Source organism: Camelus bactrianus, chromosome 6, assembly GCF_048773025.1.
Source record: "Camelus bactrianus isolate YW-2024 breed Bactrian camel chromosome 6, ASM4877302v1, whole genome shotgun sequence".
NCBI classification, from domain to species: domain Eukaryota; kingdom Metazoa; phylum Chordata; class Mammalia; order Artiodactyla; family Camelidae; genus Camelus; species Camelus bactrianus.
The window spans coordinates 78,748,042-78,765,209 of NC_133544.1; the positions used below are offsets into that span (position 1 = coordinate 78,748,042).

The window sequence follows — 17,168 nt, forward strand, 5'->3', positions numbered from 1 at the left end:
TTACACACAATGCTGCAGTAAAAATCTTTCTACATATACCTTTGAGCATTTTTATATTTCTTTAATTTCATTCATGAAAATGGAATCTGGGTCAAAGGTAATGTGCATTTAAAATTTTGGTAGTTTCTTAAAAAGCAATAAAGTAAAAGTTTAATAGTTGCTGCCAAATAGTTGCTGGCCCTGTAAAAAAAAGAGATGTTATTAGATTGTCTATTTTTTGTTAGTTTTTAGGAGCTCTTTATATGTGTATGTATTTTTTTGTATGAGTGTGTATCTTTTTGGATATAAGTCATTTGTTTTATGTATATTATGTAAATTGTCCCCAGTTTAGCACTTTTCCTTTAACTTTATGATATTTTTTGTTGTGTAGACATTTTATATTTTATCTAGTATATTACAGTGTTGAATGATAGCACCTTTGTCTTGATTCTGATTTTAATGGGGAAGCTTCTAATATTTTTGTCATCAAATATGTTTGCTATTTCTGAAAAGTAGCCTTTATTAATTTAAGGACATTTTCTTCTTTTCTAGCATGTCAAGAGCTCTTTTTTAAAATTTGAAATTTTATTAAAAAATCAGAAATGGCTATTGAATTTTATAATTTTTTTATATATTTTGAGAGGATCATGGAGTTATAGAATTTTCCCCTTTTATTCTGATAGAATAGTACATTTATTCAACAGATTTCTTGGTACATTTCATATTCCTGGAATAAATTCTGGTCACATATATTATAAAAGAATGTATGTTGGATTAAATTTACCAGTATTTTATTTAGAGTGTCTGTGCTTATTTTCACAAGTAAGAGTTGCCTATGGTTTGCTTTGAGGGGCTAGTCTTGTTAAGTTTTAGCCTCTGGGTTATATGACTTATTAAAATGAGATGGGAAGGCTTTCCACAGCTTCTGTTGTTAGAACCATTTAGGGAAAAAAAGATCATTTTTCTTTAAGGTCTGACAGAACTAACTCATAACATTTTCTAGGCCTTGTTAAGGGGATTATTTCCAATTAGTTTTTACATTTTTTTCCTTCTCTTTTTCTGTTCTGTCAGATTGATGGGGGAGGGGGAATTTTAACCACTCAGTTTGGGCAATGGCAGCCCACTTGTGTGGGCTCTTGTGTCCTTCTGAAGTGTCACTGTCATTGTTTGAGCACTTCTTTACTTTCTAATACAGCAAGATGTTCCAGATTTTCCAGATTTATATTGTACTTTCTCTGTCCCAGCTCTGGAATTATTTCTTTAAAGAGTAGGTTTTTTGAGATCTGAACACTGGAGATGCTCATTGCTACTGGGATGTTAATGCTCCTAGGCCATCTCAGCATCTCACTTTTTTTGTTGTTGTTATAACAAAATATTCTGGAAATCACTGGATAAACATTTCTAGAAACTGTATTCTTTTAAAATAGTTTTGTATCACTACATTTGGTAAATAGCCCATACCTTATTCAAATATTCTCCAGTGTAAGAGTGTTTAGGTTGTTTCCAGTGTTTTGCAATTACAAACAATTCTGCAATGAATAATCTCATGTATATGTATTTTCATATTGTTGGAGGAATACCTTCAGGGTAAATTCTTAGGATTGTTGGGTAAAACTTAGTGCCAGTGTAGTTTTGTTAGGTTTTGCCTAATTCCCCTCCAAATGTGTTGTACCAATTTGCATTCCCAACCTAATGTAGAAGAGTGCCTGTTTCCACAGAACCTCACCAACAGAATGTTGTTACTTCTAACTTTTCACCAATCTTACAGTATCCTGATGTTGTTTTAATTTACATTTCTCTAATTTCATGTGTTTAAGTTTACTTATGAACTACTTTTAGTATGGATTTTCTGTTCATATTTTTGCACATTTTTCTATCAGGTTTTGGTCTTTTTTCACTCAATTTTTAAGTTTTTAACTTTTGAAATATAGTTGATTTACAATATTATAGTAGTTAATGGTGTATAACATAATGATTAAATATTTTTATAGATTATACTTCATTTAAAGTTATTGCAAAATAATGGCTATATTTCCCTATGCTGCACAATATATCCTTGTTGCTTATTTATTTTATACTTAACAGTTTGTATCTCATAATATTCCATAGCCCTATCTTACTCCCTGCTTCCCTCTCCCCAGTGGTAACTACTGTTTTGTTCTCTTTATCTGAGTCTATTTCTGCTTTGTTATATACATTTGTTTTATTTTTTTAGATTTCACATACAAGTGATAACATAGATATTTGTCTTTCTTCTGACTTATTTCTACTAAGCATAATGTTTTAAAGATTTCTGTTTTCTGCCTCTTTTTTGTGGGGAGAGGTAATTAGGTTTCTCTGTTTATTTACTTATTTACTTAATGGTGGTACTGGGGATTGAACCCAGAACCTTGTGCATGTTAAACATGCGCTCTGCCACTAGATTTACCCTCTCCCCTTAACTAATTAATCTTTAAGATCAATCAGTTAATTAATGACTGTCTTGAATATGGTAGGTCTAGTAAGTATTTACCGTTCTAGTGTTACTACCAGATATAATATATTGTGGGGCTGAAAATAGTGGGGGGGGGGTATTCATTGAAGTGATTTGAGATGATTTAACGGTATAAAGTTATTAAGTATATGATAAGAATTTTGGGTCTGGAAGGAACCTACTAGGAATATCTAGTTTGAATTCTCTAATTTTACCGAAGGGGGCCTAAGGGAAAATGATTTGCCAAACTTTGGCATTGAATTAGAGGCCCCGTTGGAATTAGAACTGTGGTCTCCTGATATCCAGTCTAGTTTTCATTTGCCTGTACTGGGTTGAATAGCATCCTTCCTAATTCATGTCCACCTGGAACCTCAGAATATGACCTTACATGAGCTAGCATCTTTACCTATGTAATCAAGTTAAGATGAAGTCATGCTGAATTAAGGTGGGCCCTAATCCAGTGAGCCTGATGTTTACAAGAAGGGAAAACAGAGGCACAGATAGAGACACACAGAGAGAATTCCATGTGAAGACAGAGGCAGAGATTGCAGTGATGCAGCTGCAAGCCAAGGATGCCAGGGGTTGGTGGTGACCACCAGAAACTAGAAAGAGGCAAGGAAGGATTCTCCTCTACAGGTTTCAGAGGTGCATGTCCTTGCCAACACTTTGATTTCGGATTGCTAGCCTCCAAAACTCTGAGACAATAAATTTCTGTTGTTTTAGGCTACCTAGTTTGTGATATCTTATTATGGTAGCTCTAGGAACCTGCTACGTTACCCCATGCTACTTCATTTAGAATAAAGACATTCTTCTCTGAATATCGTTGAGAAATTATACAGAAAGTTAACTTGTTCATAACTGCAGGAAAGAGGTTTTTTTTCTGTTGGGTACATCAATATTAACTTTTTTATTCTTCTGTGTGCTTAGGTATTCTCTCTTGTCACTTAGGGGGTTACAGTATTGCTTCATCCTGAGGTTTTCAAGGAAGTATGTCAGAGTTTGCTTTTATTATTTTTAGAAATAGTTAATGGTGGTAGGTGTATGAAATGTGTGTGTGTGTGTTTGTGTGTGTGTATGTGTGTGTATCTTATGGGTTTTTCTATTATCTGGACATTCTAAAATATTCTGCTCTTGTTTTCAGATTGCTGAAGCTAAAGGAGATGTTTAATTCTAAGTTTGGATCCATTCCCAAGTTTTATGTTCGAGCACCAGGAAGAGTCAATATAATAGGTATTTCAGAAGTTCCTTCTCTTAATTTTTTCCTCCTTTGGTAAGATCCAAATTTTTGTTAATACATCCAGGAGAACTGAAGAAATAGAATACTTCACATATATCCACTATAGCAAGATAAGCTTTTGCATAAGGAATACACTATCTTTCCCAGTCCATGTTATTAATGCTAATATTGTCGATTCATTTTTAAAGTTTATAAATTTGTTGAAGCCCAGTTGTTTCTTTGTTTTCATAAGAGATGAAAAGATTTTTCTGTGCTGCAGGTTAAATTTTTAGACTGCAGTGAGTAATTTTGATGGTTTTACATTTACTCATCGGATTAGAAGAATACAGGGAAATCCAACAATTCCTTGCTTTTAAAAGTGTGGTGACCTGAAGAATGAGTACATTTTATCAAAAGAAAACAGAATAAGGAACTGAGAAAAATTCAAGGATCAAAGGAGGATTAGAAAGAAAGCTTTCTATAATGGAAAGTGTAAACCTACAAAAAAGTAGTTGGAAAAATATAATGAACTTCCCATGTACCCAACATGTAGCTTCAATTATTATCAACTCAGGCAATATTACTTTATTTTGAAGGAAATAATGGACAATTTAAAAAATATGAGATTTTTGAGCATGGTAAATAAGGTGGGGAGTGGGGTTGAGTAAAGCCAGTGGAGAGAGAGAGAGAGATTGCAGGTACCTGAGAAGAGAGGAACTGATGGAGCAGGATTCCCAAGAGGAAAAGAAGGGCTGGTATGTAGAGCAGAGGAAGAGGACTATTTTGACTCTTCAGAAGACAGGAAAGCAAAGGATGCAGGTTGATGTAGGTAAATGTATAATTTTGTATAGAAGGTCAAGAGAGTCTTTGTTGGGGAGAGTTGGAGGCATTGAAAGTTTAAGGAGAAGGCAGAAATTTGAAACAGCTTTGTGAAGGATGGGAGAGGGAGATGACTAGAAAAACAAGGTTTCCTGGGCAGCACTGAGGTGTGTTAGAGCTGGAGACCACAGAACTGTAGCAGTACCAATCTGCAAAGCTGTTCATTTTCCCCCCCTCAGCTAGTCTGAATTGCCTGTGTTTGATCTGGGTTTGGAGTTTTGTTTTGGATGAAGGTTATAAGGAAATGACAGTGGCTTCAGGAAGTTGCTGATATTGTCAGGAGAGTAGATGAAGTAATGCACCCTGGAATTTATGCCGGGTATAGTAAAAGAAAGAAAGGTAGGAAAGAGCCTTGCAGGCAAAGAACTGAATCTAAAAAATAGGAAAGTAGGGTAAATTGAGTAAGAGTAATGGCAGGATGGGAAGTTTTAGTAAAGAATGTGATATTTGAAACAAAAGTTTCACAGGTAGAAAAGTTCCAGGTGGTAAGAAGGTCTGTGGTCATTACTGGATTTGTTAAGGCCATGGAAGCAGATGGCTGACACAGGGAGGAGGTCAAGTTCTCTGGAGGTTACAGGATTAGGAAGCCGGGGCCTTGGGCTGGGTCGTTTACCTGGGTTTTATCCAGGTATTGCAGGACAGGTGGAGTGAGATGCCAAGGTCTTCAGTGAGGAGCAGAGTGTCTAAGAGAGGCATAGATAAATGTGATGAAGATGAGAGGATGTGGCCTGGGCCTCTGAAGAACAGGACAGGAGAGTCCTGGAGACAGCAGCGTGGGAGGAGGTCACCCAGAACTCGCTATCGTGAGAGGACTGCAAGAAGCAGTATCCTCAGAAGAGAGCCAGGCTCCACTTAGTTTGGGGGGGGGGGTAAGGCTTCCAAACTAAGGATTTTCCTGAATAAGTTGTTCTTATTCTAGTGAATATATTGACTATTTTCTGATTCAAAAAAGAGGGGAGTATGTTCCAATGTAGTTAGTTAATGTTTGGGATGAAATGAATTTCAGTCTTTATGAAAAGCATTATTGTATTTTCTGTTGAAATATTCAAAGTGTAATCACCATTGTTATCCTTACTCACCGGCAGTTCCTACTCCCTCCCTGCCCCTCACCCGGGATGTTTCCATCAGTTTTGACAAAGGGAGGACTCTTCAGTCTCAGAAGGCTTCATTCACACTGCAGCCTTCCCAACAGAACCTGGTGCCTCCCTAGAGTTCTCCTTTTTTAAATACGTGTTTTCTGCTTGTGAAGCACTGTTCTGTATTACTGGTTTTTTTTTTTTGAAGGAAGGTAGAGAGAAAGACAACTTTGAAAACTACTTCTCTTTCTGTCATTGTCATTCCCTTATAAAACCACTTAATTTTCTTATTTTAAAGGACACATCAGTGTAGGAACAAAAGACTTGCTACCTGCAATAATATATAGAATAATATTTATTTTAAAATGTAACTATGCAGTTGAATTATCTTTCTCTCATTTTATGTTTCTTAGTCGATCAGTATCTATCATAGGAACAATCAGATATATAGACCTCTCCTGGGGAAGTATAACTGAGCTTGCTTAGCCCATCTTTCTTGAATTGTTTTTATTTTTAAATCTTATGAATAACAACCTTGAGTTTCAATGGTAACTTGGAGAAAACATTATGGAATAATAGGAAAAAAAAAAACCCTCCTGCTGGTGACTCATAGAGGGATTAGAATGAAAAGGAACAGTGAAAAAAAATGTGGCAATAAATATACTTATGTTCATGTATAACTGAAAAATTGTGCTCTACACTGGAATTTGACACAGCATTGTAAAATGACTATAACTCAATAAAAAAAAGTTTCAAAAAAAAGAATGAAAAGAAGAGAATAGTTTTTCTATATTTGCCTATTATATATTAAATAGTGCAGATAAACTTTTCTCTAGCGTCTTTTTCTTTATCCTAGCTATGTCTAGCACATTCAACACAACTAATCAGTGCCAGTCTAATTTGTTAGGCATTTGGTTAGGCCACAAAGATAAAGTAAAGCAAAATCTTCACCTTAAGTGATCTCCTTGGCTAGTAAGGAAGAGAGTGGGACTCACATAATGTTAATATTAGGGATAGGGTGTAAAGGCTTCCATGGTTCATATTTTAAAAGGTAATACAGAGGGTACTACAGAAGGTAGTGTAGCTCAGTGGTAAATCACCTTCTTAGCATGTGTGAGGTCCTGGGTTCAATCCCCAGTACCTCCATTAAAATTTCTTTTTTAATTACAAATTATAAAAAAAGTTAATACAAATGAGCAACAGAGAAAGGAGACATTGCTTTTCTTGATGATCCACATAACTAGTCACAAAACATAAATATTTGAAGATGATTATTATGAATTAGAATGTGAAAAAACTTAAGAATATTTAAAGAAGTTTAAAAATTAACAGAAACAAATAACTAGTATACTTATTCTAGCAAAAATTCCTGGCTCAGATGTCGGTGAGGAAATTGAATCACTTTATGCCCTTAGTATTTTTACTCTGTTAAAACCTGGCTTGTGGTCAAGCTTTTTCTGTATGTCAACTTACTTGAGTTTCTCTTGTTTCCTATGCTAGCAATGATAAGAAAATGCTTTCTCTTTATCCTAGGAGAGCACATAGATTACTGTGGCTATTCTGTTCTTCCTATGGCTGTGGAACAAGATATGTTAATAGCTGTGGAACCTGTGAAAACACACACCCTCCAGCTGGCCAATACCAACCCCTTGTACCCGTGAGTATTTAGAATTGCTACTGTGTGTAGTAGGGGGTGTGTGCATGTGTGTGTTTTTGTGTTTGTACCGCAATGAACTCCTTAGGAGATACCAAATTTGTTATAAATCACTTAATTTATTGAAAATTTCTATCTGACTTCCGAAAGAATCTAAAGCTCACTAATTTATTTAATATTTGTTCATTTCGTTTACTTATTTATTTAGAAGCATTTACTGAAAACTTATGTGTCTGACATAGTTTTAGATATAGGGCCGCACAACAATGGAAATAACTGTCTTTGCCCAGAAGGTATTTATCATCTACTGAGATTAATATCTCCAGCAAAGTCAGGGCTGCCGCCTTTCTTATATTCCTAGGGTACCCTCTAGTTCTCTTGTCACAGCACCTTACCATGCTGTTGTATCATTACCTGCTTACTTGCCTGTATCCCCCAGTAGATAGTAAGCCCTGTGACTTCAGGTACCGCTGCCTCTCCAATGCGCTAGCTCAAACATAGCGTCTGGAACATAATAGATACAAGTTTCTGGTACACATGCTTTATCAAGGTACAGACATACTGTTTTTGCTGTTGTTGTTTTTTGGTGGGGGGAAGTAATTAGGTTTGTTTATTTATCTTTTAATGGAGGTACTGGGGATTGAACCCAGGACCTCGTGCATGCTAAGCACACACTCTACCACTGAGCTATACCCTCCCACACCTGTTGTTGTTTTTTAATTTTTGGTTTGCTAAGATTAAAAAAATCATTAATTGGTATTGGATTGAATTGTCTACTCAGTATTGAAGATCAGTTTTAAAGAATGTTATGAATCACATTGATGGATTTTCTAATTTTGAACTGTCTTTGCATTTCTGGAATCTGGGTAAGCCCTATTTGCTTATATTATGATAGATTTGATTTGCTAATTATAAAAAAAGATTTTGGCATGTAATTGTCACATTATATTTTTGGCTTATTGTGCACTGGGCAGTTTGCCTGCAGTGATTTTCATTCATTCAGCAAATATTTTATGTGTGTTTCTACCAGGTTGTGCAAGGTAATAGAAATTCCTCTCTTTTACATGAAACTTATTGTGAAAAGTCTTTGTTTTCTCTTAATTTTGCATGATTGAGAATATATCTTATGTACATTTTGGACCCTTTAAAGAAAATCTTAAGATTATCTCAAACACAATTTTGTGTCATTGTAAACATCTCAAGCTGGGTACCATAATGTGTTACACTGATTTACTCAGATTCACTTAACCATTCCCACCATGGTGGTCAACATGGAAAGTTTCATTTTTCACAAAAGCAGAGTCTGAGACAGACCCGGAAGGAGGTGTAGAGTATTTGGGAAATGATCCCAGGCGCGGTAGCTAAAGAGCACAGAGAATGAGTTAGGGAAGCAGAGGTGAATTTCTAAGGCAGGTAGCCTCTGCTGTAGGTAAAGGGCTTCATTCCACTAGGACCCCTAGGTAGTATACAGCATGCCTCTGAAAATTGTCTACAATTGCATGAAGAACCTGTAATTTCTTTTTTTTTTTTTTTAAATGGAGGTACTGGGAATTGAACCCAGGACCTTGTGCATGGTAGACATGCGCTCTAACACTGAGCCATACACCCACCTCCCAAACCCATAATTTCTTTAATCACCATTGATGAGCATTTAGATCATTTCCAGTTTTTATGAATAGTTCTGCTATGAATATTTGTGTGCAAATCTGTGTGTGGACACGCGTTTCTTTTTTCTTGGGTAAATACCTAGGAGTAGACCGTCTGATTTATCTTGTTAAGAATTTGCCTAAAGTGGTTGTATAATTTTACATTCCCACCACCAGTGTATGAGAGTTCCAGTTGCTTCACATCTTTGCTCATGTATCTTTTAAAATTTTATCCACTCATAAATGTATAGTAGTATCACCTTGTGATTTTTAAGCTGTGTTTCTAATTTTGAAGGAGTTGGCACTTAAGTGTTTTTTTTGTTGCTGTTGTTCGTTTCTCATCTAACTTCATACATCTGTGCAAATCTCCTCTTCTGCTTTTCCTAATATACCACCACCCCTGCCCCTAATTCCTTCCTGGTTTTCTTTTCTTTGTGGTGTTTTCAAGATCTGCTTATCTAGGAACAGAACCTATTTGGTTTTGCTAACGTTTTTTTTGCTTTTCAAATTCTATGACCTCTTGTTGACTATGGGCAATATATTTTAACTTTTATGGGTGACAATAAAGTGCTTGTGAGCTGGAGTTAAGGAGCTGTGTGTGTCCTTGGGGAGTCACTAAATCTCTCTGAGCCTTCAGGAAATCCTCCCCTTTCCATGCTAGTGTGCTGATTATAGAAATGATGCTGTATGGGCAGGCCACTCAGGATGGCTGTTCTCCTGTCCTCTGTATATCCCCCTATTCGACCAGTCCCTACCTCACCTGTACCCGATTCATAGGGCTTAATCAGTAACTATCTACATGCTTGCCCCCTGCCCCAGCTGCTGGTTTCCCTGGTAACTGATGAGCCAACCTGATGTTAATTCTGCCTATAAATGGTAGCCTCCCCTCCCACTCCCCCGAGTAGTAAAGATTGCTGCCACGTCTTGCCTCCTGTCTGCCGTACACAGTAGCATGTTGCTCCAGGACCTTTTGCTGCAGACGTGTAAGATCCCCTATCCAATAACCTCTGATGTCTCTGTTGCTGTCTTTGGGCTCTTACTTTGAGGTCTCGGTGGTGGGCAGCTACAAGGCCTGCAGGCCTGTGGGGTTCAGTCCAACAGATGCCCTCTTGGCCTTGCATCCCATCGCATACTGGTGTGTGACTGCGATTTGTTTTCATGCTGTCTCAGCTAGCTTACAAATGCTTAAAAGATAAGCCCTCTTTGCCTTTTACCTTTATATTCCTGTGAATGCCTTCCAAACTCGAGTGGCCATTCAGTATTTTTCTTAGGAGATGCTATATCCATGTGATTAAGATAATCCGTGGAAGGCACCTACTACAGTGTCTGGCACATAGTAGGTATTTAGTAAATTATATGAAGAGAACTCAGTCACAATGGGGAGTGTTGCTTATTTCCTCATTTTTAAATTGATCTCCCCCCTTTCCCATTTCACAGATTTTTTTCCTTTGGTTAATTTAGAAGCCTATCTATCTATTTCTAATTTTGAGAAAACTTTTGGCTTTCAAAGAAGTCACAAAAACAGTACAAAGAATTCCCACATGTCAACTGATGTGTCCTGAGTGTGTCATATCTAGGAGGCATGTGTTGTCCCTTTAAGTGTTGATGTTAGTTTTGATCGTTTGGTTAAGGAGTTGTCTGCCAGATTACCACAAGGTTACTATTTTTCCCCTTTGCAGTGTCTGGAGGGGAAATACTTTGAGTTTGTGTAAATACCTTGTTTCTCATCAAATTTTTACTCACCGATTTTAGCATCCACTGATGATTCTTTCCTGAAACAGTTATCATGAAGTTTGCCAAGTAATGAGTTTTCAATTTCCGTCATTTCTTCTGCATCTTTTAGTTGGCATTTTCTCTAAGGAAGAGCTTTCCCTTCTCCTTCATTTGGCTATGTATTCATTTGTTAGTTTATATCAGTAGAGATTTGTGGAATCTTGTTTTATTCAATGAGTTATTCTCCATTAGAATCATTATTTGTTTTGTTTCTTCCTTCTTCTTAAACTGTGCAGATGGTAAAATTGGATGGGTGCAGACTGTGGGGAAAGAAGGCTTTGAGTACTTCTGTTCTAGCAAGAGGTGTGCCAAACAGCAGGCCAGAGGATAAGCATTTATGTGGTTTACACCAGCTTAACAAGGACCATCATGTAATAAAAGTGATGTAGATTATGCTCAAATAGATTGGTTCTTCTCCCTTTCAGGAAATGAAAAGGGTCAGTTGGAAGTAGTTTAGTTAGTAAGGTCACCACGACTTCTCTTAACTTTTAGCAGCTGGTGATGTTTGTTGTTTTGGGGTAGACTGTGAAGTATATAGATTAAAAGTGGAAAATGAAATGTCAGTGTCACTGTTTTGGCACAAGATGGCAGCAGTCAGCCATCAATGCTGCAGCACGAGGCCTCGACTTAAATTAATGGTGCCTTTTGCTTTTGCAGGGATTTCAGTACCAGTGCTGATAACATTCAAATTGACAAAACCAAGCCTCTGTGGCACAACTATTTCCTATGTGGATTTAAAGGAATTCAGGTAAATCAGTTTATAAGGCACCTACTAGCACCTGAGATTGTGATGTGTATAATATCAAGATTTATGTTATTTACTTTATCATTTTTGTCTCCTTTCAATACTAATTGATGTTTCTATTCTATTTTGCTAATTAATACATTTCAGGAGATGGGGTAGAAATGACTGTTTCTTAGTGGTGTTCATAGGGGGCAGGAGTGGCTGTGCGTAAGTCAGGTGTGTCTGACAAATATCTTTCCGGCTTTCCCACCTTTGTTCAAATTTTCTTTTAGAAGGTACATTCTAGCAATCTTTACATTTTGTTCTGGGGATATATAGGTGTACACTGTAGTAGGTTTTAGAGTCAGACAGCCCTGGATTTGAATTAGGGCTCTACTCACCTTTGTTAATTTAACTTCTTAAGCTTCAGATTTGTTACCTGTGAAATGTCATTATTATCCCAACAAAAAGTTGTTACAAGGATTACACAGTACTTGAAACACAGTAGGTCTTTGATAAATGGGAACTAGCATTGTTATTACTAATACTTCAGATGGGGTTAAAAAAAGATGTAGTGAAATTTATTAGAATAGGTGTTTTCCTAGAAACACTGAATAATTACTTTGAACATCTCTAATGTCATGTACAAGAACAAGAGACTATTTCTACTTTCTCTCCTATTTAAAACAGTACAAAGGACAAAGAGAAAATTTATTGGCTAAATCAATTGGATTTGTTTGTTAATATCCATACTTTAGAGAGCTTGTATTCCTTGCTGCCTGGTGGTCCTGTCTGAAACTCTGTCGTGAGTAGCCTAGGACTCAGTGGCATACCCATTACAGATATCCATCACGTTTATTTCTAATGTATAGTCCTGTACTCTAATTATGGTGGTTCTGGTCTTAGAGTGCTCTCCTTCTTTCCTTCCCCTCTCCTTCCCTCCTCCCTCCTCCCTCTTCATTCCTTTCTCCAAGACACACAGTAACCACTTATGAGAGAAGTTATTGGCAGGCTTTAAATCTTCAAATCATTTGGCTTGTCGTATGCATTAGTGGGAATTAGAGTATTTGGAAGAATTTGCTTGGCAAATGGAATTTGATCTTGCTTATAGCAACATGCATTTTGGAGCATATGGGTAAAGGGACCTAAAGAATGCATGTTGCTTTGCGTTATTCTTGAGAATTTCAGGTCTTACAGCCTTCCTTTTTGGTTTGACAACTTATGTGCAAAAGCAGGTCTGTATGATGACTTTTTGGCAGAAAAGTAATTTAAATGTTAGCCTGTCCAGAAACTTTCAATTCAAATACTAGAAAGGTCCAGAGGATAATCTGTTTATATTAAATTGAACATGTTATCCTTTTGGGATAGAGCTATTACAGGATTTGGCAAAACCCATTTGCATTTTTGAATCTGTTGTACATTTTAATTTAAACATTGCATGATAAGTTTGGAAGTATGATTCACATTCAAGACACCCTGTGGATCAGTTTATGGTTAAGTATATAGCATTCTCCAAGGATTTTTCTTTTTCAAACAAGCTGTCTGATGTTCTGTATGAAAGGGCATTGGCAGCAGCAGTGTTTCAGTTTATAATTTTTGTATTTCTGGAAAGGAAATTTTTAGATGGTTCAAAATCAAGAATAGAAATACATCCAACTGAATCTCTTCTTTTGTGGAGCATGAGTTTTGCCAGCTTAAAAAAAAAAGACAAAAAAATTAAGGAAAAAAAACAGTCTTTTATTTGCAGAGTTTTGTTGTTACTTTGGCTATTGAAAATGGTTTATTGAAAGCTCTCCCTAGAATAATGCATCTGATGAAATGCACAATTATGTAATGTAATAGTATTTCATACTTTGGTCTTGAGCCATTTCAGTAATTTGTAAACATGATGGTACTTTTTCTTGAGGGGGAGATGGTCTTGAATTTAATCTGAAACCACAAAGGATATGATATGATACCATCCTGAGTGTCTTCATCCTACACAATCATCTAAGCATCCTAGAGCTTTCCGTCTTGAGATCAGAGTCTGATTATTTCTTTGGGCTTTCCTATTTGTAGAAATAGTTTCCCTGCTCTTTTTAGAGTCTACATTCTCATTTGTGGCTGAATTATAATCTGGCTGTCTTGAAAGCTACCATATGGCTAAACTGTATCTATAAACTCTAGTAAAAATCTGGATTTCCTCATATAGCTGACTTACATTAAATCACAGTGACAGTATGCTGGCCCAGGTTTCTGACTGCAGTGGGCAAGTTCTCAACCAGAAATCAGAGACCTGGGTCCTACTTCCAGCTCCTTATATGTGATCTTGGGAAAGTCTCTTAATCTTTTGGTGCCTGGGTTTTTCCATAAGTAAAACAGAACTGAGAAAGTTTGGAATGCTTTTCTTCAGAGGACCTTCTGAAGAAAGATACTGCAGAGAAACAAACTGCTACTTGGGGTTAGACTTTTACAATCACAGGTTGTTGGGATGTACTACATAGAGACTTAACCTGCTTCACAAATCATTGTGTATTTCTTGTCTTACTACTTGAAGTTGAATGATCATTGTTTAATATTTTTCCATATTTGTTCAAATCAATTAATATTCATGAAAAAGATCATTCAAGGCCATCTTGGAAAATGGAACAGTAGCTTTTTGTTCAACAAAGTGAAAATTAATCTTCAGATGATATAGTGTCCTACAGTGTAGAGCCATTAAATGAAATGTCACGTGTAGACACAACTAAACTGATCTGCACAAGGAGTTGCCATAAGTTGCATAATAAGTCCATTGATAGACTTTTGCTCTCTAGGGAATGAAGGAACATTCTGCTGCTACTAGAATCCATCCACATTTACGAGTGCTGTTTTTCCTTCTCTTCGTAGGAACACTTTGGTCTTAGTAACCTGACTGGGATGAATTGCTTGGTAGATGGAAACATCCCACCAAGTTCTGGCCTCTCCAGCTCCAGTGCCTTGGTGTGTTGTGCTGGCTTGGTGACACTCACGGTGCTGGGACTGAAGCTATCCAAGGTAACTAAGTTGAATGAGTTAGCCTCACACAACCTTCTTTCTAAAGTATCATCTGAATCTCAAAATTAGAATATCTTTCTTAGATTGAAAAACTTTGTCTTATCTGAAAGGACTGCACACAGGGGAATGCTCTGTAACTTTTTTCCAAACCGTGAGCAGATGTGAGAATAGCTGTATTAAAATGCTCTTCGATTAAGTGTAGAGATTGAATGCATGGATATCTTTTTAGATCACCTTATTAACAAGTTCAGTTTAGAGCAAGAAATTCTAGGCTTCATAGTTAGGCCTGCTTATTTTCACCCAAAACCTTCAATTAAATATTTGACAAGCAGTGGGTAAAAAGAGTAAAGACCAGGCAATAAAGGAACTGAGTAGCATTTCTGTTTATGCCAGCAGGTTAGTCACTGAAATAAACTTTTTTTAAATATTGCATTACAAAGAGGAAATGCTTATTTAAAGAAGACATAAATCCTATAAGAGGTCAGTAAGCCTCAACTTTACAAGTTCACATAAATCTCTGACTTAGCAGTTCAGAGCAGGTGTGCTCAACTTTAATGTTTCAGAGTTCTGGTTCAAATAAAATGTTATCATAGGTTCTTTTTTTATCTCATGCACACATACTACTAAGTTTATAGATGGGCATCAGGTAGAAGAAGAGAAAGTCAAACACATTTTTAGTCTTTCTTAAGCCATTTTAAACTTTCAGTTTGAAAATTTTATGTGTAAGAGGAAAGAGAGAAATAAAGGAGAAAGCAAAGGCTTAAATAGAATTCTCTTTAGCTGTCGTGTGTAACTATACACGAGTCAGTCCTTCGTAAGCAATGGCTTAATTTGGAGGGAAGGGTAACTTTGTTTTTTTGAGAGGAGAGAAAGCAAGGAAAAGCAAGTCCATGTGTAAAGTGTGCTTCTACTGGTACTGTGTTGAATCTGATGGTTTGTTTATTCTTTAATTTATCATTCAGCCATTTCTTATTTGGTGGCTACTTTAACTGGCATGATGTTCAAGGCACTGGAGATTAAACAGGTGTAGTTTTAACCCTCACAGTACTTAGGATCTAAAATGGGGATAGAGACAAGTAAGTAGACAACTATCAGAGAGTGTGTTAAATGGATGAGTAGTGTGCTATGGGAGCAGATCTAATCCAGATTTAGAGAACATAGGCCATCTAAGCTAAGACATAGGGATTCATAGATGTTAGTCAAGAAATATTGATGGCATGATAACACTGGAAACATTGGATAGGCACGTTTCAGGTGGAGGAAACATCATGTGAAAATATCCAGAGTAAGAGTAATCATAGCTTGTTGGAAAGAACTAAAAGCGGCTTAATTTGTCTGAAGCATACAGTAGGAGACCAGATGCTGCACCTTGTAAACCATGTTGAGGAATTTGGGCTTTACATCGATAGCAGTTTGTAAAACCATTGCAGCCTTTTAGGAAGAAGATAACATGATCATATCTATATTTTAGAACAATCACCCCTGACTATATGACAAAAATCTAGATTTGAGAGTAATGGTATTAGCAGTAGAGAGATGATTTGGTTTAGGGAAGTCACAGTGAGAACGGAGAGAATTGGATGATAGATTTAAAGTACATCTCAGACAGAAGCAATAAGTGGGTGTGTTGGGTGTGGGACAGCAAAAGTCAAGGATAATACCCAGGTCTGTGGCTTGATGTGATTCACTGGGATAAGGAATATAGATGAAAACATAGGTTTGAGGGGAAGGTGAAATGTTGAGTATGAGGAATCGGTGTTCGTACTGATGGAATTATGTAGTATTTAGTTACAAACAATATCTCTGAAGGTCAGGAGGGATATTTGGACTTGAGATGGTCCATTTGAGAGTCATTAGTATATAATTGACTTTTGAAGCCACAGGAGTGGAGGAGAACTTCCAGTGGAAGAGTGCAGGTAGAAAGATAAGACTAAGAGAAGCATGAACATTTGAAAGATGGGCAGAGGAGGAGATGTCCACTTGAAGACACTAAGGAGTAATCAGATAGGTAGGAGGAAGACTAGAAAGTTCAGGCAACAGCAAAGATAAGGAAGAGACTACTTCATGAAAGAAGTTGCAGTGGTGTCAAATGCTGAGAGGTTAAGTAAGATAAGAGCTAAGAGGTAGCCATTGAATTTAGCATGAAAGAAGTCGAAGAAAACTTTGGCAAGAGCAGTTGAAAATAGGAATGGGCTGAAGGGTCTATGAGAGGTGAGAAAATAGAAAATTTCAGTGATGCAAAAAGTCTAGATCTGCATGGAGAAAGATAATCTGGTGTCTGTGGTTGAGGTGAGGTCAAGGAATCCTTTATAAAAGGGAGGATGGGTGAAACTTATTTTTTGCTCTTTGATGGTGGAATATCTAAGGGAAAGAAGAAAAGAAGGTAAAAAACACTTGAACTTTTAGAATTAATTCTGGCTGTCTGTGTTTTCAAAGTCAAAAATAGCAAAGTATTGGCATAAAAACAGACATACAGATCACAGATTAATGGAACATAATAGAGAGCCTAGAAATAAACCCATGTATATACAATCAATTAATTTATAGCAGAGGAGCTGAGAATATACAATGGGTAAAGACAGTCTCTTCAATAAATGGTGTTGGGAATACTGGACACTCAATGAAGAAGGATGAAACTGGACCACTATCTTACACCATACACAAAAATTAACTCAAAATGCATTAAAGACTTGAATGTAAGACCTGAAACTGTAAAACTCCTAGGAGAAAACA

The 17,168-nt window shown here is 36.7% G+C and overlaps 1 protein-coding gene across 7 annotated transcripts in view; it reads left to right on the forward strand.

Moving 5' to 3' along the window:
• GALK2 (galactokinase 2) overlaps positions 1-17,168 on the forward strand; it is a 106,417-nt gene that overhangs the window by 14,288 nt on the left and 74,961 nt on the right. For all 7 annotated transcript variants that reach the window (XM_074366095.1, XM_010965290.3, XM_074366097.1 and 4 more), the window contains 4 exons: positions 3,594-3,682; positions 7,157-7,280; positions 11,354-11,444; positions 14,289-14,435. In XM_074366095.1, coding sequence (XP_074222196.1) covers positions 3,594-3,682; positions 7,157-7,280; positions 11,354-11,444; positions 14,289-14,435 — 451 coding nt within the window. The remainder of the gene's footprint in view (positions 1-3,593; positions 3,683-7,156; positions 7,281-11,353; positions 11,445-14,288; positions 14,436-17,168) is intronic.